Below are 21,726 nucleotides of genomic sequence, written 5' to 3' on the forward strand. Positions count from 1 at the left end.
TTCTGGCCGACAAGGCTGTAGGCGTACCTTTTTCCACGGAGTATTTTCTCTCCCATTGACGGTCGCAAAGCGGCGAGAGGAGCTCTCACTCTCTCACTCTCAGAAGTGGTCATGACTTTAAGCTCCAAGGCCATGCCAGAGTTCCATGGCTATTGCCTATGGTAAACGGCGGAGTTGGAATTGACTCGTTTAGATATCGTTGCACCTCACAGTTCAGTGCACGAGGTTTGATATTCTGACTGCAGCAATAGACCCGCTGTATTTATGCACCATGTCGTCTGCTCGGTAATCGAGTACAATAGCTCATATCCCAGGGACCGTCGAGGGAAAATGCATCGAATATTCAGGTTCGTGAACGGCGTATATACTCCCCCGTATAAAAGTGCATCTCGGTCTATGTGCTTCACCCTCGTTTAACCGTGGCCGAGGCACTTTTCCGTTTGTCGCATGTGTTCAAGCATTCAAGACGAGGCAATGAGTAAACAACCTCCGTCATCTGTCATCCGTGCAGGTTTGTGATTGTCAAAGTCTAGCTGATCAGGAGCTCTTCCTTTTCTATCCACCGGTACGCTCTTCTCGACCGAAACAGCCACTCTACCTTCGTCACCAAAGCTGATTCCATTGAGTGCTGACCATCAAACCAACCAATTAAACATGGCTCCCACATACAAGACGGTGGTCCTCGCCAAACGACCCAAGGACAACATCGTCCCAGGCGAGACATTTAGACTGGTCACCAACAACCCGACGCCCTCCGCCGATGATCTCAAGGACGGAGAGGTTCTCTTTGAGACCAACTACCTCAGCATCGACCCTGCCATGCGGGGTTGGCTCAACAACACCCGATCATATATTGCGCCCGTCCAGATCGGAGAGGTCATGCGAGGCGGCTGCATCGGGACCATCAAGGCCAGCAAGAATCCGCAGTTCCCGGTCGGCAGTTTTGCCACAGCCATGGCGGGATGGACCGAGTACAAGATCTGCAAGGCGAACGAGCTGCACAGGGTAGTCGTCCCGAAGGGCGGCAGGCTGACGGATGGAATGAGTGTTCTGGGTATGCAAGCACCGGCTTCGAATTTTGAAAGGTACAATAAGCACTAACACGGGCATCTTCCAGGCGGGACTGGGCTGACCGCTTACTTTGGCATCATCGACGTCGGCAAGGTCAAAGCGGGTGATTTTGTTGTTGTCTCCGGGGCCGCAGGTGCAACGGGCAGTGTCGTCGGTCAAATCGCCAAGCTCAAGGGCGCGACCGTCTTGGGCATTGCGGGCAGCGACGACAAGTGTCGATGGCTGACCGAGGAATTGGGCTTTGACGGTGCTTTGAACTACAAAGACAAGGACTTTGCAAAGAAGTTCAGGGCTGCCACGAAGGTATTTTCCCCAAATGTTGCGGAAAGGTGGGTGATACTGATCAAGGACAGAACCTGATTGATGTCTACTTTGACAACGGTGAGTGATTGTATTGCGAGGGAAGAGGTTGGTAGTGCTCACGATGTATTTCTCAGTTGGCGGCGAGATCCTCGACATGGCGCTCGCCAGAGCAAAGGAACATGCTCGATTCGTCATGTGCGGCGGTACGTGATCCCCTTGGTCTTATCAAACAGCCATGCTGATAGTTGAACAGGGATCAGTCAATACAACTCGTCCAAGCCTCAAGGACCAAAGGTATGTCCCATGATTCAGCATCCCCTCCTCTAAGCTAGTCAAGTCAGTCCTAACCAAGCCAATCCAGAACTATCTGATGATCATTTCCATGCGTATCCGGCAAGTTTTTTTCTCCCCTCCTATTCTCGCCGTCTCTGGAATCTATACTAACCGCGCTACGTACAGTATGGAAGGATTCATCGTCTTCGACTACGCCAAAGAATTTCCTCGGGCCTTGAAAGATCTCGCCCAGTGGCTCGCCGAGGGCAAGATCAAGCGGAAAGAGACCATCGTCAAGGGCGGCTTGGACCAGGCCGAGAACGCCCTGAGGGATTTGTACCAGGGTTTGAATACAGGTGAGTCTCGTCTTGGAGCAATATTAGCAACGTGGTCTGTGATGGAGTCTTGTCGCTAACCGGGTCTCAGGCAAGTTGTTGGTCGAGGTCAAGCCCGTCAACGAGCAAGTTCGAGCATCGTTGTGATGTGTCACTGTGTGGAACCCGTATATTTATCTACATGTATGGCCCCTGCCCCTGGCTGGTGGGTGGGTGAGGTGATGGGTGATGGATGTGGGTGACTGGACGGGTAATGAGTTTGACGTCCCTACGTTGGGTACCAGGTCCCCCCCCCCCCCCCCCCCCCGGGGGCGGCTCCTCGTCCGCTCGCAGCTCGCAGCTCGCCATGCAATCAAAAGTTTACACAATACTCATCTATCCATGTATCTGAGCCGGCTGAATTGCCAGCCCCTCGGTTTTTACATGTCACCTCCAAGCTGGTTTCTTTCTTTCCTTCTTTCCTTCTTTCCTTCTTCTTGTTTTCTTCTCTCCGTCTTTCTTCTTTTTGTCCTGGTCCGATGCACTCGGTATACATGTACGCGTACCCATGTATGCACTTGTGTGTGCACGTAACGAGTTCCGTTCAATGGTGGGATAAACTACATACTACATACTACATATTACATTCTAGGAGGGCTATACCGTCAGATAGCATCGACGTGACCACTGACCAACCCAACTACGGGACATGATGTGATATGATCTGATATGACCTGACTTGATCTGGCCCCGTCTACACCTGGCCGAGCTTGATCGAGCCTGGCTGAGCCTAGCTGACACAAGTTTTCTCGAGGGTGTATGGATACACGAGAGGGTATTATATGAGAGTGTATATGAGTGAGCTGGTGGTGGCAGCGAGCTAATTGACATCTACCCCCTAGGGATACAGATAGGCCACAAAACTACACAAACAAGAAGATAGAAAGGAGAGGGGAGGATGGATGGATAGATAGATAGATAGATAAACTCGGTAAATACCTAGCGAAGTTGACAGGTTATTTTTTCTTCCTCTTCCTCTTCCTCTTCCTCTATCTACAAGACACTCCCTCCAAAAAAAATAAGAAAGAAAGCCAGGATTGTATGTCACAAATCCTACACGGTACCTACATACGTACCACCCTCCCCTCCCCCCTTAGGGCCGGAAAGGGGGTCTTTCAAATCCTCCTCTTCCTCCCGAACTACCACAATTTCTCCACCAACCCTCTCACGGCCTCGAGGACCTTTTCGTCCTGCGGGCTCTTTTCCTTCTGGGGTAACAACCCGCCCGTGGCCCTCGCGCAGATAATGTCGACTTGATCCCTCCCCACACCTCTCTCGGTCAGGGTGGTTTTGAGGCCGAGGTCGCGCACGAGCTGCAAGATGCGGTCGCCGACCAGGTCGCTGTCTTTGAGATTATCTCCCGTTGAAGAGATCTCCGCGGCGCCGCTGCCACCGGCGACACGACCCGTAGTGTAGGGCAGGATGGCGGCGATGGACTCGGCGTTCTCGGGGGACTGGCGGGCCTTGACTTTCACGACGTGGCCCAGCGTCAGGCACGAGGTGATGCCGTGGGGGATGCCGTAGGGCGAGCCGAGCGCGTAGCCCAGCGAGTGGGACAGGCCCAGACCGCCTTTGAGGTTGCCGCCCACGAAGCCGAGGGAGGCGTAGGCGGCCAGCAACAAGCCGGTCATGATGTCCTCGTCCTTGGGGTTTTCCTTGTACTTTGGCAGCAGGCGGAAGAGCTCCGCGATGGAGTTCAGGGCGACGATGCGGCACGGCACCCACGTCGTCGACGGGTGGTACTGGCTCTCGACGGCGTGGTCGAGGGCGCGCAGCCCCGTGGAGAGGAACAGGTGCGGCGGCGTGTGCAGGGCGAATTTCGGGTCGTAGAAGATGTATGACGGGTACGTGTTCGGGTGGGCGATGCCCGTCTTGGTGCCGTCGGCCTGCGTGTAGCCCGCGATGGCGGTACACTCTGCGGCGGACAGCGTGGTCGGGATGGCGATGTGGACGAGCCACTTGCTCGCCGTCTCGTGCACGCGGTACACGATGGCCTTTGCGCTGTCGATGGGCGACCCGCCCCCAACCGAGATGATGGTGTCGATGGTACTGTCACTCTTGACGATGGCCGTCGCCTCGTCCAGCTGCGCCACGGGCGCGTGCTCGCGGATGTTGCTAAACGTGCCGGCGTGGTGGTTTCCGGTCTTCAAAAGCTCCTCGAGTCCTTTGATGAGCGGGGTCTTGGTCGCCAGCGAATTGCCCGTGATGATAAACGCCTTGGATTTCTCCGTTGGCAGCGCCGAGAGGATGTGTTTCTGCACCACCTCCGGGCCGTAGTACAGTCCCTTGAGGGCGTTGGGCCTGTACATGCCCTGGAGGGGGTGGAGGCTGGAATCCATTCTGGAGATGTTGCGTCGTGGTATTGTCGATGATGATGTGGCTGATGCTGATGCTATTCCTGCTCCTCGAGAACTCGGGGTCCAGTTGGCAATACGGGCGGGCGACACGTGGGCTTTTGTCTGTAGAGCGCGGAGCATCAGAAGGACCGCCGGGCGAATTTTATCAATGACGAGAGGACGAGGGGGCGAAAAGGATGGGATAAACGACAAAGATATGCCGATTGTGATGCTGGCTTATGATGCGGGGCCTTGCCTCGTTTAAGCCTCGTTCGTCATTGTCAGCAGAATAATAATGATAAGTAATAGAATATCAAGAGTAGCCAAGCAACCTAGCAACCAAGCAACCAAGGTCAATGCCTGTTCATCACTCGGTAGGTAACAATTCCCCTCACGAGGCTGCATATCAAAGTCGCCACTCACCACTCGCTTATTCTCAGCCTCGGCTTTCACGAGTAAAAGCTTAACAGCCCATCAATGACCATGCTTCAACTCATCCAAATGTGCCCCCATACTTCTCCAGAACCACCGGCTGCCATGTGGCTGTAAGGAGTCTCCATATGCAAACATCTTCAGAACGGGAACCACCTGCTCCCAACTCAGGAGGCCCATCATTCGCGCTTGTCTTGCAAAAAGAGTGTTGAACAGCATGCTCGACGCGTCTTCATCTTCCCCCTCAATGTGAGCTACATCCTTGGCGAAACCGCTATCAATTCTCTGCAGATGAGACCCTTCCGCCCCAGAAAGTAGTGCTCTTGATCTATGACTCCCCCGTCTCCTGCCAACACTTCCTGGAAGAACGCTCTGCCACTCCGCTATCGCGCCCACGAATAGACACCATAAATGTGCGTTCGCGTGGATGAGCAGCTCCTGAGGATTGCCTACTCGAAACGCGGCGGTAAGAGCGTCGAACAGCAGAGTCTCACGCGATGCTGCGGGATCGTAGAAATTCTGGCCATTGATCCACATGTCAAAGAGACCCAGCACTCGCATGAGGTAGAGTGCTGCCATTGCAACCGCGGCTTCCGTCAAGCGGCTGCATTCGGACTGTGGCATTACATCTGAGATTTCCGCAATACTCGTGGTCGTGGACACGGAGACAACACTGCTTAAGCTGATCGAAGTCCCCTTGACCTTGTCAAAATAGTAATTCGTGAAGAATCCCTCGTCAATATACGCATGGGATGCCACCCAGAAGAAGATGGCTGTGGTATTGATGCTAGGACCCTCGGCCTGGGCGATCAACTTTGCCAACGCGATGGCCTGTCGTCGACGGATGAGGAGGCTCCGAAGGGGTTCCATCGACACCACCCTGTCCAAAGGCGTGGCTGTGGTTGCACCCGCTGTGGCTTCTGGAATGGTTTCTTTCCCCGCGAGTAGGAAGATATATGGGTCGACTCCATCCCACATGGCCTTGTATACCTTTGGCCCAAACGTCTCGTACTCAAAGATGGGTTTCCTACGATGAGCCGAACTCAAGTGGATGTCGACAAACATTGCCAGCATGAAGAAATGCGGAGTTACAGCCTCCGGACTCTCGTCCATCAATTTTCTCAGCATTTGTCCATGCACCAGGGCAGCGTCAAGATTTCTTGCTGAAGCCTCGGCGTAGAAGTGCCAGAAGACTTGTTGAAGAAGAGTCATCTGGGCGAGTGGGCCCCGGTGCATGGGATCACTCCGAAGGATGCTCTGTCTGAGCATTTTCGAGCTGGTATTTCGCAGTTCCAGGCTATATCTCATGTAGCCCGTCTCTTTGATACCACAAGTCACCATCATGGCCAGGTATGTGCTTAGACAAGCGAGCGCCGTGCACTGATCGTGCAGTCCTTGGACGATGTGCTTCCACGACTGAACGGCCGCCGGTGTGGAGATCCATCCCATGGGCGATTTGGTGACATCTGATCGTGTCGACGGGAAGCGGCTTGCCTCGCGGAAGTAGGGAGAGTAGTATAGCGTCGGCAGCTGAATGTCTCGGATGAATGTTATGACCTCGTTCACGCGCGGAGTGATGGAGAAGGAGAAACAAGAGAAAGGATCCGAATTGCCGTGACGAATGAGTGTAAGGGGACTAGGAAGGTCGGACGGAGCTGGTTCATCACCATGCTCAAGAGGAGCACGTGTATTCGACTCGGCTTGTGCTTCATTGCCAGCAACGGGACGAGGTTGTTGGGAGATTGACCTTGAGTAGTCCCATAGTCAGTATCCTCGTAAAAGCCTTCTCTTGTGAAGACCACCTCACCTTGTTCCAGGCAGCTGAATGGACGCTTGCAACTGTTGGTTATCGCGGGTCCTCTTCCATTTGCGATAGCTTCGTTGGACGTGGCCAAAGACTCTTTTGCGATGTGGCAAAGCCTTTCTGCTCTTCTGATCATGGTTGACCCACAGGAAATCACCCGTGTAGGCGGGAGCTTGTTGTTGTTGTTCTTGCACTTGAGAGTTGCTCGCAACCATATTAGACTCTTCAACAGCGCAGGAGAGTGGACAATGGGTGAGGGTTGTTCAAGGGGACCCAGGGACGTACCTCATAAAGACTTCTTTGCTACAACGCCACCCTGATCACTATACACACCAACTCCTCCCGCGGCACAGAGCCGTCCCGGACACCGCAATAGGTCTCTCCACGATGGTCAACCCACCAATGCATAATACAACATGACTTTGCTTGATGCTAAGCACCCCAATCTGCAAGGCCCAACTCTAGCCAAGGGATTGCTGACCCAATGTGGAAGTAGGCGATGGAATTGATAGTGAGAGGAAGAGACTAATGCCCATCATGTAAGCAAGAGGGAAGGAGACAAGGACCCCAATTCATCAGAGGCAAGCAGCCGTCAGGCCAAAGCCCGTCGATCCTTGGTATATGCCACTTGCAAAGAGTGCAGCAAATACAAATTGGGAGGTCGAGTATCCACCAGTCGGATGGTGGTACCCAGCGATGCAGCTGATTCGACCTTGTCAAGGTGGTCAATATCATGGCCCCAAGCGAGCATTGACTGTGAAAGGGATGTGTCCAATAGGACTTACCGTTGGTGCCCTTTTGATATGTGACTTAGTCATGATGCATTGGCATGTCTTATGAGGCACGGCAAACGTCCCACGAGGTACCGATGGTCAGGTTGCAATGCGCCATCTTTGGTATGGGCAAAGAATGTTGAGCAGGAATGTCGAGACAAGGAAATCACGACAAACATGAAGACTGAACAGAGCAAGGAGAAAGTATTATGATTTGTTGGTGATACAGATGATTACCGCTTGCCCCGTGCAAGCCCCATGTGAATGCCCATCAACGCAACGCAATGCTTGAACAACGACCAGAATGCCGCCTACTTCGGCCCTATTACCATGTCTACCGCATAAAGAGAAGACAGTTGCTTGCAACAAAATCAGATTTCCACCGGTTGGAGTTCAACTTTGGAGCAGGAGTTTGGAAGGGGTCCGTAGGTGTAACCATTGGCCTGGAAGAGCTGGGGGACACCATGCCACCAGTCGCAAGCTGCGAGAAAGAGTTAGTTGACTCCAGAAGCAAACGCCATGGACAGCGAAAGAGAGGACTCACCCAACCAGCCACCGGTGCTGGCATTGAATTGAAGCCCAGACGAGTTGAAGAAGAATCCAGCATAAAGGCTAGTGATGCTGGAGATACTGATTCCGACTTGGTTCCACTCTAAAAGACAGCTGTTAGCATTGGACAAGTGTTTAGTGTGTAAGGAGCACATACGTTGGTAGGGGCCATAGCCGATCGACAGGGGCCAAGGACCACCCAGATTGCCAGAGTAGGTAAAGAGCTGCTGGGAATCATTCAGGTAGCCTTGCCATGCCCACGATCTGTTGGACGAGAGTGCCGCATCACCGAGCCCTGCACCCGTGTGGTACGAGTAGAGGTACAAGTCGGTCTTGTTAGATCCAGAGTCTTTGTGAGCACCATTGACCACTTTGGTTTGAAGGAGGTATCTGGCAGGTGGATCGATTGTTTGTCTCGTCTGGAGAGGCGATGCCGATGTGAACTGGAAGACGGACAGGATGGTGATGGTGAGAAGGTTGAAGAGCTGCATGGTGCTGAAAGTTTGACGGAGCTGCCCGGAGTATGGCGTGACTGGGACAAGGCGATGCTGATTTCTTGAGAGAATATTGGGATACTTTTGGTAGACAGTAGAACGAATGAATGCACTTGTTGCTAAGTGAAGTATTGGCAAAAGTGAATATGTGTGATGGAAGTTGTATGTATGGGAGAGAAGTTGGTTTGATGGAGGGAGAAGGGCGAGTGAAGAATTTAAGGCGGAAGGATTTTCGATGGGAGGCTCCTACCTCTTCTTTGTATGAAATGGAATGGTACCTGACTAGTTTACGACGTGGTAGTAGCTTTTCTCACTTCTCCAGAAGCAAGACGATCATGTGGAAGGTTCTTCCCGCGGCATTTCTTTCTTTCTACTAGGTACGCAGCTGGAGGATGTAACAAGGAACGCGGAAGTCACGGCCTCATACGACAGATGGGACGGTGAGAGCGGATGAGCCCATTGGAATGTGGAGACGATGATGCCGATGAGGATGATCAGAGTCAAGCAAGCGAGCCAGAGTTTCCGTCTTTTGTCGTTTTCCGTGTCTTCGAGGCCCTTGGCGTGTCGATGGAGAACAGAGTGACATGCGAGGACATGCGAGATCCAGAACACAGCCACCAACCAGACTCAATCAGACCATGCAAAGTGGAGGACTTCCCCGTTTCTGTGCGAACCCGCATTTCTTCGGATGTCGGCTTCGTAAAATCAGTGACGAGTCGGGTGCTGAGACTTAAGACATGCTTAACCGCTGTTGCTGTTTAGCTGCAGACTACTCGGCAATGTCGTACGTGTGATTGTCACTTGTCACTCTTTCCATCCACTGCGGAGAGGGAAATACGTTAGATCTAATACCCATATAGGAGGCATACAGGTGCGAAGGTACTGATCAGAATGGGCAATTTGTAGGTACTAAGTAGGGTCAAGCTACATCATGATCGACAATTCGCCGAATTACCACCCGATGATCAAGGGTCAGTCGGTGGGCTGATGTACATTCTCCGTACGTGTGTAGGACGCGAGAAAGCTCCCCTGCTTATGTACCCCATTCAGGACCGATCATTCGCGTCAAAAATGTGCCCCCAGAATGCTCTAAAATGGTGCTTGTTCCCTTCCGTAGAAATCTCTTCAACTTCCTTGGGTGTCAATTCAAAGGTAAAGACTCGCAGCATGTCGCTCATCCGCTGTTCCTTGGAGCTCGTGGTGATGGGCAAAACATTCTGGTCCACGCACCATCTCAGCAGTATTTCACCCGGGTTCACAGCATATTTCTTCGCCAATGACTCCAACAAGCCATCAACTGGGCCTCCCTTCTCCCTGGTGACGGGGGTAAGGGGACCATAGGCAGCAACCCGAATATCTTTGTTCTTATGGTAGGCAAGCAGGTCTCCGTGCTGTAGGTACGGATGGAATTCAATCTGGTTGATAGCAGGTCGGACTTTGCATGTCTGAAGAATAGCATCGAGGTGAGGCTTTAGGAAGTTGCTGACACCGATACTTTTGGCCTTGCCTGAAGCTGCGACCTCTTCCATTTGTGCCCATTTTTGCTGGAGCAGCTTGTCGTCCCCTTTGGCGAAAAACGGAGCATGGATGAGGTACAGGTCAACGTAATCAAGTCCCATTTTCTTCAGGCTTCGATCAATGGCACTTGGGATGTCGTCGATATGGGTGATAACTTTGGTGGTGATAAAGAGCTGGTCGCGGGGAACCTTGCTCTCTTTGACCGCCTCACCCAGTTCCACTTCCGTGTTGTACACTTCAGCCCCATCGATGTGTCTATATCCCACCTTGATGGCGGTTTTCGTGGCATCAATGGTTGCTTGATCCTTGGGTGCATCCGCACTGGTCTTGTACCTGCAAACCCAAGTCGTAGTCAGCCATCACTGATGTGCGAGGCTTGCGGCGGTGTGATGCGTGAGAGCCTTCGGCGTGAACCAGATGATTCAACAGGTAGTAGTGATGTAGTCTTCAATCCGCCGCCTCAGACTTACCATGCCGTGCCCAATCCGTAACCGATCTGAACAACATCCTACAGTCAGCGGCACTGTGCTAGCCGGAGAGAGGCGAGTCTCACTTACAAATGGTATCTTATTGCCATCTGGCAGCTCCATATCAGGAATCTTGATGTCTAGTTTCGCCATTGTGGGGGGGATTGATGTGAATGTTCTATGATTCACTCGTGGTAACAGAAAACGGCTTGTTTGATAATGACCCGACCGATGAACACAGGATATGGCAGTAGCAAGTGATGGGAGGCGAATCATGTATACACGAAAAAGTTCGAAACGTCCAAGGACTGCTTGATAAAAGAATCGTCCTTTGGGTACAAAGAGGAGCAGGCCAAAGCCCGCGCAGTTCGTAGAGGTGGGGTAGAAGATACCCGAAGCTCGCAACTCCGAATCAATAAACCGTCGAATGGCACGGAGTCTGAACTCCTTACTCCATGACGTGCTCAACTCGCTAAGGCCACAGTGCCGGCTGGTGCCCGTATGCCTCGAAGTTTGTCAGCATGTCTGCTAACACGAGCGGTACTTGTATCTCGACTGAACGGGAAGGTGAGTCGGGAACACCAACCCAATACAATAGGCCATGCATCACTTACCAGCCAATGCAAGGGCTTCCAAATCCAACAAGCCAACTGCATTCATGAACCTTCATCGCCATCTGATGCATTGGCACCGACGAGGCTTCGTCGACCCCCCAACCACCACCTGAATTGTACAGCTCTTATATTGGATGGTTCCTCTCAAGCCAATATCGTCCTTTCCGGTGGTGTTGGACTTCCGCGATGATGGACGTGGCTCAGAATCGGCGCAGGGCGAGACAATTTTGATCTCCTGAAACATAATGGGAAACCCAGATCGCCTCAACAGCAACCTCTACCCTGCCCGCTCTTAACGGCATCGTTCATGGTCAGGTTGACTGTCTTGGGAGCTTTGCCTTCATCTCGCCCAGTCCCTGTCCCATACCCTTTAACTCCGCTTCTCCTGTCGTTGAGGTCGTATTTGCCGGCTTCGATATTCTGATATATTCTTTCTGCCACCTCGAGGAACGCTTTCTCGACTCCTTCTCCGCTCTTAGCGCTTGTCTCAACATATTTGACCACGTTTTCTCGTCGACACCAGTCCTCTGCCTCTTCTCGGCTCACGGCTCGCTTGGTGCCTCCCTGCGCATCAGTGCTCTGTTCCGCCAGGTCCAGCTTGTTGCCCACCAAAATGACGACGATGCCCTCCTCGGCGATCTGACGAAGGTCATTGAGCCATTGGGTGACCGACTCAAAGCTGCTTCTTCGCGTGATGTCAAACACTAACAATGCCCCAGATGCACCTCGGAAATAGCTTCTTGTTATGCTTTTGTATGTCTCTTGACCCGCGGTGTCCCAAAGTGAAAGCTTCATCTTCTTCTGCTGTTGGGGATTGGCATGGCCGACTCTTCCATTTGGAGCGCCGATATCTAAGGATGCGTTCGCAGGAGGACCAACAGGTACTATTCGACTCCCAAACTCGACGCCAATGGTGACATCATGTGAGGCGGAGAATCTTCCTTCGCATAACCGGATGGTCAGGCTCGATTTGCCAGTTCCTTGCCCACTGTTAGGGGGGTTTGTCACCAAGGGACTGAAGGAGCTGCTCACCAGAATCCCCTATACAGACCAATTTGGCTATGTAGTTCCAGGGGAGCGCAGGGACCGGTGTTGGGGTGGGCATGGGAAAGGACAGGAGTGCGTCTGCTAACTTAATAGAGGGTGGATCTCGATATCGTTGGATCTGACAGTAGATTCGGTCAACCCTATGCGCAGGTAAAAGGATCAACTTAGAAACAATAACGTTGGGGGAGTGGAATAGACAGAGTCTGGTGACAAAAAGATGGATGCTGAGCGGCGAACGACTTGGGCCCGATGACGATGACCACGCTTGTAGGAAGCTTGTGAGGAGAGCGCGTGCCCATTATTTGCAACGTGTATTACACCAGTAATAACAAGCTGCCTGGAAGCCTGTGCACTTTGGGAGCTCCACAGCCTGGAACTTGCCCCAAGCACCCACGGCTACCCACTGAATCCAGGCTAAGCTAGGCTGGGCATACACAACTACTCCATCGAGTTTCCTGCGTGCCTCGTCTTTGTTCCCCGTTTTCGACTGACCTGCTGAAGGTTGGACTCATATCCCCAAACCACCAACTCACCACCACGTCTCCTTGTGCAACCGCACATCCAACTGATATCTACGACATATTCTAGCTCCCCATTCAACTCACCTAGTCCACATCTGTCAATCAAGAAGGATTTGCTTTGGTACCATCAGTTATTCGTGCTTATCAACCCAGTATACTCACCGACTGATACACCGCGTGGTGACTGCCTGCGGGCAGCATGTTCTCCGAGTGTGAGCCAGAATCTCACCACTCCTGCCTTGAATGCAAGTACTGATGTTTCCCAAGACGCCTCCAGGTTTCTCGCACAGTCTCAATCCCGTCTTAGTTTCGCGCCGACACCTGCAGACGACCGTCGGTCTGGTGAGGGTCGGGCAACAAGAAGACCGAACCAGACGTGGAGATCAACGACCACTTCCAGAACGCTGAATCCCCGCGTCCCAAATCCTTACCAGCCGACATCCTCCCAGCTGTCCGCCTTTCCGTTCGCTTCTCGCCTCAATCCGCAGCAGGCACCTTTGTTCTATAGCGCTACCGACGAATTCCGAGAAGAAAATGATGAAGAGGAGCACGAACGAGAGATAGCCGATTACTATGCTCTCCAGAGATCAAGACGACAATTAGGGGCCAGTGATTTGCATGCTTCCTCCGACGTCGATGCTGGGAGTGGCTCCAGTCTCAATGGCGCCAGTAGTCACGGGGAAGATCCTCGTGATCGAGGCACGGGCAGGCCTGGAGGTATCAGGAGCTCATGGCATGGTGGCGCGCCGAATCCACGCCGGAAAAGAACGGATTTGACTGATCTTGCAGAGTCAGGGGAATCACAACCCGAGAGTCCGGTGTCGGAAAGGAACACGATGGTTGATGTGGGATTAGAAGACACTTTGAGGAGCGAGTATGACGACGATCCACCCGAAGATTTAATAGAGAATCCCCCTTCGGTTCAACAATTGCGCAAACAAAAGCCGAAAGCAGAAGACGAGTACGACTCAGCGGAATCTGACCAAGGTGATGTGCAGGGACGACTGCTGGGACATTCGCGGCATCACTCTGGGGGGACTGAGTCTGTTCCAGATGGCATTCAGACTCCACAACTTCAACAACCCAGACATGATGCTTTCTGGGGTCAGCTTTATTTGCTTTCGGTTGCGGCCATGTGTGCAACCTGGTTCCTTGTCTTGCTTCATACACAATCACCGAGCAAAAAACGCCCACTCGGTGATACCGTCTACACGACTTTGCATGGATCCTTTTACCTGTTGGCGACATATACCCTTGTAGCGACCTTCGTTTCTTTGTTTTGGCTTGCAGCCCTTCGGTCATATGTTCGATATCTGGTTTACGGCATCTTGGTCGCTGTTCCGGTTATCCTCTATTCATTTTCTCTCTACCCGTTAATATCCAGCTTTCAGGGATCATGGCATGGCTCAAGTATCCAGGACACTGTCATGAGATGGAGCTCGTTGGTTCCTGCAATCCTGGCCACCCTGTGGGTGCTCGCGGTCTTGAGGGGTCGGTTGGTGATGCAAAAGGCCATTTCCATTCTGGAGTTTTCGACTCGAATCCTCGCCGCAAACCCGACGTTGGTGCTCGTCGGATTTGCCGTTCTGGGGTTCATTGTTAGCTTCACATGGATTTGGTTGTCGATGTTTGCAAGAGTGTTTCTCGGGGGCCACCCGTCTACTCGATCAACGATCAGCAAGTTTGTGATTGACACATCTACATGGTGGCTGGGAGTGTACTTTATTCTTGTGTACCTCTGGACAATCACCATTGCGTTTGGCATGCAGCGGACGATTACATCGGCCACGGTATCGCAGTGGTACTTCCATCGATTGGCAGTCCCAGCTCCCACACCTCAAGCCATTGTAAAGGCTGCGTTGCAACATTCAGCGACGACACTCTTCGGCACCATAGCGCTATTCACGGGCTTGAGTCTTCTGGTCCGGCTACCATTGATCGTCCTGCCTCGGCGGTTGACAATGCTCATTGGTGTGGCAATGTACTCATTCATCCCAAGTCCGATCGCCGTTTTGATCAATCCACTCACCCTTACCTACGCTGCGATTCATTCCCAGCCTCTGGCTGTGAGCGCCAGAGGACTTTCGCAGATGCATTTCCTCGCGCCTAACGATGCTACGACAGCCTTGCACCCCGGTACATTCAGTCGCCGCCGGAGAAACGACGGTTGGTCTAATGATTCCACCCCCCTTCTTCCGTATCGACTGGCCAAGCTCCTCCTCCATGCGACAAGGTTTATCATGTGTTTGGCGCTGGGCTTTGGTGGATGGGTCACTACAGCACGCACTCTCAGGCTGGACGGAGCTGGGGTTCGCGGAAGCCTCTACGCTTATATTGTCGGGCTCATTGCCGGGGCCATAGGTTGGGGAATCCTGGGTGCAATGGAAGGAGTCCTAGCATGTATCGTCGATGCAGTGGTGGTGTGCTGGGGAAGTGAAGTCGGCAGCACTGGGACTGGAGAGGTGCGGTATTGTAGAGAGGCGGGAAATCTGTTCCGCGATGACGGAGACACAAATGGTGGCCGCATCAATCTAGTTTGAAATGGGGACTGACCACAGCTGAATGTCGGTATGAGTAAAGACAGGATCAAAGTAGACAAAACCGTGGGCTGATACATTGGAAAGACAATGAGACTCATTAGCGAATGCACATTCTTTTCACGTGTCAATAATAGTGCAGGTGGATGCCGGGTTCCCCCCCTTTTTCCCTTTTCGCCCGAATTGTGCCAAGGTGGCTTTCGACACGTTGGCTGAAGTCGCCCCGGCTTTGCGCATCTGGCATCTTGCAGACTCGATGTTCCAACTCTCCTGAAGTTGAATTAATTTTCTCTTTTTAAGGCCATCTGGTCTAAGGGCAAGCCTTTCTCCTTCTCTTTTACACTTTCAGCCTTCTTCCCTTCGATGGTGATTCTTTCGTTCTCTTCCCAATTATTTCTGCTTCTTTCACGACACGCGTTTCCAGGGCCACTTTTCAACCCGCCCGGCCGTCCACCTACTTTTCTCTAGATTCACCGTTACACTGCTTTCTGGAACCTGAGACACCTCTCCTCTCTGCAACGAGTCCTGTCCATCTTTCCTTCTTGTTCATACCCATTCCACGATCATGGCCGCTACAAATGGTGGTCGGACGACCGGCGCAGGGCAAGACGAGGCTGAACTCCGTCGCAGGAATGTTGCCAGCTATGAAAAGGCCAATGGACAACATGTTTACAAGCTCGAGGCTGAAGACACAAAGAAACTGCAAAAGGTTGGGCTTCCATTTGACCGATGATATACAGAACATACCTCTGATATTGTCTCCAGCCGCAGACGAGTATCCTACAATTCCTCGACGAGTGGGAATTTTTGATAGCTCCCATCATTTTTACAGCATTTGCCTTGTTCACGAGGCTCTGGCGGATAGGACTCTCTCCCATTGTCACCTGGGACGAGGCCCAGTAAGTAGGACTCATCTCGTACCTGCGCTCGTTACTAATACCTCCAGCTTTGGCAAATTCGGATCACACTACCTGAAGCGGGAATTCTACTTCGATGTCCACCCTCCCCTCGGAAAGATGTTGGTGGGCTTGTCCGGATACCTGGCCGGCTATAATGGATCATTCGAGTTCAAATCCGGGGAAACATATCCGGAGGAAGTGAATTACACCTTCATGCGCATCTTCAACGCCATGTTCGGCGTTGTAACCGTCCCCCTCGCATACTACACAGCACGCGAACTGAACTTCAAACGAAGTGGTGTGTGGCTTGTCACTCTGATGGTCCTCTGCGAAAACTCCTACGCCACCATCTCTCGGTTCATTCTACTCGACTCGATGTTGCTCTGCTTCACCTTCACCACAATTTTGTGCTGGGCAAGATTCCACCGACTTCAGCACAAGAGTTTCTCCGTGGAATGGTTCATCTGGCTTTTCCTGACCGGTTTGAGCATTGGATGTGTCTGCAGTGTGAAATGGGTGGGTCTTTTTGCCACGGCGCTTGTTGGACTGTACACCGTGGAAGATCTGTGGAACAAGTTTGGCGACCTGAAGATGCCCAAGGTGGAGCTTGCAACCCATCTAGTTGCTCGCGTCGTGGGCTTGATCATCATTCCCATCATAGTCTACATGTTCTCCTTCTGGGTTCACTTCTTGATCCTAGAGAACTCGGGACCGGGTGATGCGCAGATGTCTTCCCTCTTCCAAGCCAACCTCCGCGGAACTGAAGTTGGGAGGGACTCGCCGCTTGAAATTGCCCTTGGATCCAAAGTCACTCTCAAGAATATGGGCTACGGCGGTGGTTTACTACATTCCCACGTTCAAACATATCCGGAAGGGAGCGGTCAGCAGCAAGTCACCTGCTATCACCACAAGGATGCGAACAACGACTGGTTTTTCTATCCCAATCGCAGCCAGCCTGAATATGATCCGGAAGGGCCTTTGAGCTTCATTGCCGACAAACAGGTCGTCCGTCTCATCCATGCTCAAACTGGCCGAAATCTTCATTCGCATGCCGTTGCGGCTCCTATCACAAAGGCTGACTGGGAGGTTTCCTGTTATGGTAATGTCACTGTCGGCGACGAAAAAGACCATTGGCAAATTGAGGTTGTCAGTGACGCCGCGTCCTCCGATAGATCTCGCATCCGGACCTTGACCACGGCGTTCAGGCTGAAGCACGTCGAACTAGGATGCTACCTTCGTGCTGGAACTGTCAATCTTCCTCAATGGGGTTTCAAGCAGATTGAAACAACCTGCGTTAAGAAGCCAAGCCCAAGGGATGTTTACACACACTGGAACGTCGAATCTCACGTTAATGAAAGACGTAAGTCCGAACTCGCCGTGTTTCTGCTCCTTTTCTTCACTGACATGCTATAGTTCCCCCTGGAAACGCGGCAAATTACCGGTCACCATTCTTCAAGGATTTCATTCATCTCAACGTGGCGATGATGACATCGAATAATGCCCTCGTTCCTGATCCCGACAAGCAAGACGACCTTGCGTCCAAGTTCTGGCAGTGGCCCATTCTGCACGTGGGACTTCGCATGTGCTCGTGGGAGGACCACATCACCAAATACTTCTTGCTCGGCAACCCGATCGTGTACTGGGGCTCAACGGCTTCGTTGGGCGTGGTGGGCCTTATCGTCGCGTGGTATTTGATTCGTTGGCAGCGGGGCTACAACGAACTCAGCCAGGCCGACATTGACCAAATCCATTACTCAGGCATCTATCCAGTGGTCGGATGGTTCTTCCACTATTTCCCTTTTGTGATCATGGGACGAGTCACCTACGTCCATCACTACTACCCGGCTCTCTACTTTGCAATCCTGGCGGCTGGGTTCAGCCTGGACTGGACCACACGACGTCTCAACAGCAAGGTGCGGTGGGGCATCTATTTCGTCTTGTACGCCGCTGTTATTGGACTGTTCGTTTTATTCAGCCCAGTTGTGTTTGGTATGCAGGGAAGCAATCGACAATACGCGTATCTCAGATGGTTTGATCGATGGAGGATTTCGGACGCCAAAATGTGGGACGACGCTTGATCCTATATCGGGTATCGGGAACCCCTCACATATTCTCTTGAAAGCTCCTCCAATCACTTAATGTGCCTTTTGAGACGACACATGCGATGGTGTACAAGGACACATGGAACGCGGGTTATGTGGATGTGGCGTCATGACTGGGTAAAAGCAACATTCAGGAACACCCCTTTTGTAAAACCAAGATCCAAATGACTCATTTCTTCACTGTCGGCAGTGGACCAAGATTTTAGGGAGTGGAAGGAAGTCGGTGGTTCACATTTTTGATCATGTGTAACCATGACTTGACCACAACCGGCAAGGTAGTACAGATGAGTTGTGTGATGAATAGTTATAGAACATGATGTAGTTTTTTCTCTTCCAGAAAGGGTATTAAAGACCTCTCAGCCTGGATTTTTGACAATAGAATGGTGCCTCATACGTCGTACACCACAGCTTGTGCCACTGAGTCCAGATCTGAGTGGCGACGGTGGCAAGGCTGGGCCACCTGATCACAGACCGACGAGGCTGTGGCCGCGGTAGCGAAGGACATGCATCATACGCTAGTCCCAAATAGCCCACGCCGAAGATTTCTCTAGCGGGATTGTCGCAGCCACTGAGAGGTGGGGGAGGAAATCGTAAGAGGTCTTTCCCACTACTCGCATACAACCATTTGCTCCCCCCAATTCTTCTACCCAACCCTGCGCAGCTTTGTCGTCCTCGTCGCCCTTCTAGCCGCAGCTCTGCGGGCTTCCAAGGAGATTCTCTCGTTTGATCTTCTCACGAGTGGTCATGTTCTCGTAGAAGTGAGAACCCAGCCACGTCTCAGCTCAGCCCAGCTCCTCCCGACCCTTCATATTCTCCTCTGCGTCGCCTCTGCCAATCTAACATGGACCCCAACCAACGCGCCTCTACGGCCGATACGCTCGGCGGTGACTACGCCGACGACCACATCATGGAGACTGGATCAGGAGGGAGGATAGAGGTGGCTCAGGAAGAGGTAGATGCGATCATCCGTAACACGAGAAAAGTGCGGGACCCAAAGGCTTGCTATGCGTGCCACCGTCGAAAGGTCAAATGTGATAGAAACCTGCCCTGTGACTCTTGTGTCAAGCGAGACCACCCGGAGCTCTGTTCCTACGAGCGCCCGACCAAGAAGCGGCGCATTGCTCTCAGTGGTGCCTTGGCCCAACACGATGGTGCTGGGTCGGAGAGCCCCATTCAACAACAGACCGGTCCCAACGTTACGGTGCCACGGGAGCAGTGGGAGCGGCTGAACAGGGAATTGCAGCAGCTGCGCGGTATAGTCCCATCCGAGGAGCGCTTGTCTCCGGTCTTGGTGCAGTCAGAGTTGGACGACGCAAACCCCACAGGCACGAATAGCCGGGGAGACGAGACAGAGAGAGAAGGAATTCATGCTCCTAGCAATCAGATGGGTACGATGCATTTGGGGTCGAGATCTGTTCTAGCCTACATGATGGGACTCGGCAGAAGCAGGTCAGCTCAAGATACGGCAAAGTCCTTGCTAGAGGAAAACATTCTGCCAAAGCTTGGCTTGGATAACGAGAGCGCCACCTACCCTTTTGTCGATCTATGGAGTACCGACTCAAGCATGCAGGACGTGAACGGTTTGTGTAAAGCCATTCCAGACGACGAGCTGTGCAACGAGTAAGCCATTTCCTAAAATACCGCGGGCCGATCACTAACTTGCTCCAGATTTTTTGTTGCTTACAGAGATATCGCGTGTACCATATACCCTGTCGTACCAGACACCTCGAGCTTTGAGGACACGCTCCATTTCATGCTTTCCAATCGGGCTCGTGCCCTGCGCGACAATCTCGAACTCGATCCCAACAAGCCGTATGGTGTATCATTACCTTGGCTGGCACTGGTGTTTGCCGTTTTTGCGTCCGGGTCTCAGTCGTCGGACCGCCCAGCAAAAGAGAGGGAGCTTACATCTCAGGTTTACAGTGAGTCCAGTCACAAATGACGAAACCGAGGGACCTGGCTAATCGTTGATTACAGTCTGTTGTTCCTATCAAGCGCTTCGCATGTCTAACTTCCTGACTCATCCGTGTTTGGAGACGATAGAAGCGTCGCTCATCATCGGAAATGTTCTGTCGTACAATATGAATCCCGGGGTGGCATATATCTTCCTAGGCATGACACTACGCATGGCCTTTTCGATTGGATTGCAGATCAACTCTCAACAGTTCACGGACGCCGAAAAATGGACTCGACGACGAATCTGGTGGGCACTTGCATGGCAAGATTCGCATTTTGCCGTTAGTTACGACCGGCCGACGTCAAGCGTCCTCTGTATCCCAGATATCCCCTACGGCAAGTTCAGTTCCCCGGGCGATCGAAGCTACGCGGAAAGCATGTTTGCCATTATTCGACTGACGCAGGAAATCATCCGCGAACGTCTCCTCCACCCGCGATCTTACATGACTTGGGATAGAATACAGAAATATACCGAAGAGATCACGAGCATTGTGTCCCAGGGAGCCGCTCATCTCCGGAATCGAGACCTTTGCTACCAAATGACACAGCATCTCGAACGCCTTGCATTGAAACTCCACAGCTGCTACATTACGAGCGAGCTGTGCCGGCCTGCTCTGAATGCAGGGCCTGTATCTTCAACGGGTGACAATTTGACACCCGTCCAATCACCCCCTGGCGGTCGACGGAGGACCTCGGGCACCATAGGTCAGTCACCGAGCACGACTCCTCTCGATGCAGCGTCCGTTGCCCAATTTCGGACATTGTGCGTGCAGAGCTTGGAAGGTACCGTTGAAGCATATGTTGAATTGCACGGCTTGAGCAAATTCGCAGCCCGATCTTGGATTGGAATCCAGCGCTCCATCTCGGCTGCATTCTTACTGGGAACCCTTCCTGAGACAAGCCGTGACACACGACGGTTGTCTCTCCTTCGAGAATTGGAAGCGGTCATCTCACAACGTACGCAGGAAGATCCGACATTCGACCTCCCTCAGGAAGCGAGTCCCGCTGCTAATCGCCGCTTCTCTCAGGGGGCAGAGCCACCACCACCACTTGCAGAATCACCTCATTGGGCGCGGAGCATGGCCAAGTCGCTCAACGCGTTGGGAAAACTGAATGCCGCGCTTGCAGGGCCGAGATCGTCGAACACGAATAAGTTCCAAACCACGTCATATGGACAACAGCCTTCGAATCATTACCTGGGGACTTCATCTGGGTTAACATCAAGTTCGGCGGCCAGTTCGTCATCGCCGACAATAGGGTCGCGATCATCTCAGTACCCGCCGCTCCATCACATTAAGGAGGAGGACGCGTACCCACCACTCAACACTAGCAATACAATCTTGGGACTCGGGGGTTCCACAACACTGACGGGCATGGGGACGTCGATGGGACCCATAACGCCTGATTCCACTGGCAGCTCGGGGGATTGGAATTTCGGGAATATGCACGAAAGAGCCGCAGAGTACGTGCAGGCGCCGCTTTGGGGAGAGGGAGGGATAGGCAGCTTTCTGGGATAAGGTCAGAGGAAGGGGACATGACAGAGAAAGAATTTCGGCAACGTCGGGGCGAGAAGTAAGAGGTGTATTGGTGTCTGCTGTCGGATGTTCGACGTCCGATGCAGTGACATTATCACGAAGGCAGGGCGTAGGAGGTTAT

The 21,726-nt window shown here is 52.5% G+C and overlaps 9 protein-coding genes across 9 annotated transcripts; 4 read left to right on the forward strand and 5 right to left on the reverse strand.

Annotated features, from left to right (window-relative positions):
- Window positions 1-654: 654 nt before the first annotated feature.
- On the forward strand, window positions 655-2,129 carry Z517_06535 (uncharacterized protein; the record flags this gene model as incomplete). Its single annotated transcript, XM_013428274.1, has 7 exons — window positions 655-1,054; window positions 1,118-1,374; window positions 1,425-1,452; window positions 1,509-1,577; window positions 1,628-1,668; window positions 1,736-2,003; window positions 2,074-2,129. The coding sequence occupies 7 exons, from the start codon at window positions 655-657 to the stop codon at window positions 2,127-2,129; spliced, it is 1,119 nt and encodes a 372-aa protein (XP_013283728.1).
- A 1,031-nt stretch (window positions 2,130-3,160) lies between these two features.
- On the reverse strand, window positions 3,161-4,360 carry Z517_06536 (uncharacterized protein; the record flags this gene model as incomplete). The annotated part of the gene is made up of 1 exon (XM_013428275.1): window positions 3,161-4,360. The coding sequence occupies one exon, from the start codon at window positions 4,358-4,360 to the stop codon at window positions 3,161-3,163; it is 1,200 nt and encodes a 399-aa protein (XP_013283729.1).
- Window positions 4,361-4,831: 471 nt separating this feature from the next.
- Window positions 4,832-6,808, reverse strand: Z517_06537 (uncharacterized protein; the record flags this gene model as incomplete). Its single annotated transcript, XM_013428276.1, has 2 exons — window positions 4,832-6,536; window positions 6,597-6,808. 2 exons carry the CDS (start codon window positions 6,806-6,808, stop codon window positions 4,832-4,834), a joined length of 1,917 nt encoding a protein of 638 aa, XP_013283730.1.
- A 929-nt stretch (window positions 6,809-7,737) lies between these two features.
- On the reverse strand, window positions 7,738-8,406 carry Z517_06538 (uncharacterized protein; the record flags this gene model as incomplete). The annotated part of the gene is made up of 3 exons (XM_013428277.1): window positions 7,738-7,847; window positions 7,911-8,018; window positions 8,073-8,406. 3 exons carry the CDS (start codon window positions 8,404-8,406, stop codon window positions 7,738-7,740), a joined length of 552 nt encoding a protein of 183 aa, XP_013283731.1.
- A 1,049-nt stretch (window positions 8,407-9,455) lies between these two features.
- Window positions 9,456-10,547, reverse strand: Z517_06539 (uncharacterized protein; the record flags this gene model as incomplete). The annotated part of the gene is made up of 3 exons (XM_013428278.1): window positions 9,456-10,260; window positions 10,398-10,423; window positions 10,485-10,547. 3 exons carry the CDS (start codon window positions 10,545-10,547, stop codon window positions 9,456-9,458), a joined length of 894 nt encoding a protein of 297 aa, XP_013283732.1.
- Window positions 10,548-11,272: 725 nt separating this feature from the next.
- Z517_06540 (uncharacterized protein) lies at window positions 11,273-12,113 on the reverse strand (the record flags this gene model as incomplete). Its single annotated transcript, XM_013428279.1, has 2 exons — window positions 11,273-11,988; window positions 12,041-12,113. 2 exons carry the CDS (start codon window positions 12,111-12,113, stop codon window positions 11,273-11,275), a joined length of 789 nt encoding a protein of 262 aa, XP_013283733.1.
- A 662-nt stretch (window positions 12,114-12,775) lies between these two features.
- Window positions 12,776-15,116, forward strand: Z517_06541 (uncharacterized protein; the record flags this gene model as incomplete). Its single annotated transcript, XM_013428280.1, has 2 exons — window positions 12,776-12,788; window positions 12,844-15,116. 2 exons carry the CDS (start codon window positions 12,776-12,778, stop codon window positions 15,114-15,116), a joined length of 2,286 nt encoding a protein of 761 aa, XP_013283734.1.
- Window positions 15,117-15,678: 562 nt separating this feature from the next.
- On the forward strand, window positions 15,679-18,090 carry Z517_06542 (uncharacterized protein; the record flags this gene model as incomplete). The annotated part of the gene is made up of 4 exons (XM_013428281.1): window positions 15,679-15,822; window positions 15,879-16,012; window positions 16,060-17,372; window positions 17,426-18,090. 4 exons carry the CDS (start codon window positions 15,679-15,681, stop codon window positions 18,088-18,090), a joined length of 2,256 nt encoding a protein of 751 aa, XP_013283735.1.
- Window positions 18,091-18,955: 865 nt separating this feature from the next.
- Window positions 18,956-21,587, forward strand: Z517_06543 (uncharacterized protein; the record flags this gene model as incomplete). Its single annotated transcript, XM_013428282.1, has 3 exons — window positions 18,956-19,734; window positions 19,783-20,036; window positions 20,092-21,587. 3 exons carry the CDS (start codon window positions 18,956-18,958, stop codon window positions 21,585-21,587), a joined length of 2,529 nt encoding a protein of 842 aa, XP_013283736.1.
- Between the last annotated feature and the right edge of the window lie 139 nt (window positions 21,588-21,726).

This window comes from Fonsecaea pedrosoi (assembly GCF_000835455.1).
Source record: "Fonsecaea pedrosoi CBS 271.37 unplaced genomic scaffold supercont1.4, whole genome shotgun sequence".
NCBI classification, from domain to species: Eukaryota; Fungi; Ascomycota; class Eurotiomycetes; order Chaetothyriales; family Herpotrichiellaceae; genus Fonsecaea; species Fonsecaea pedrosoi.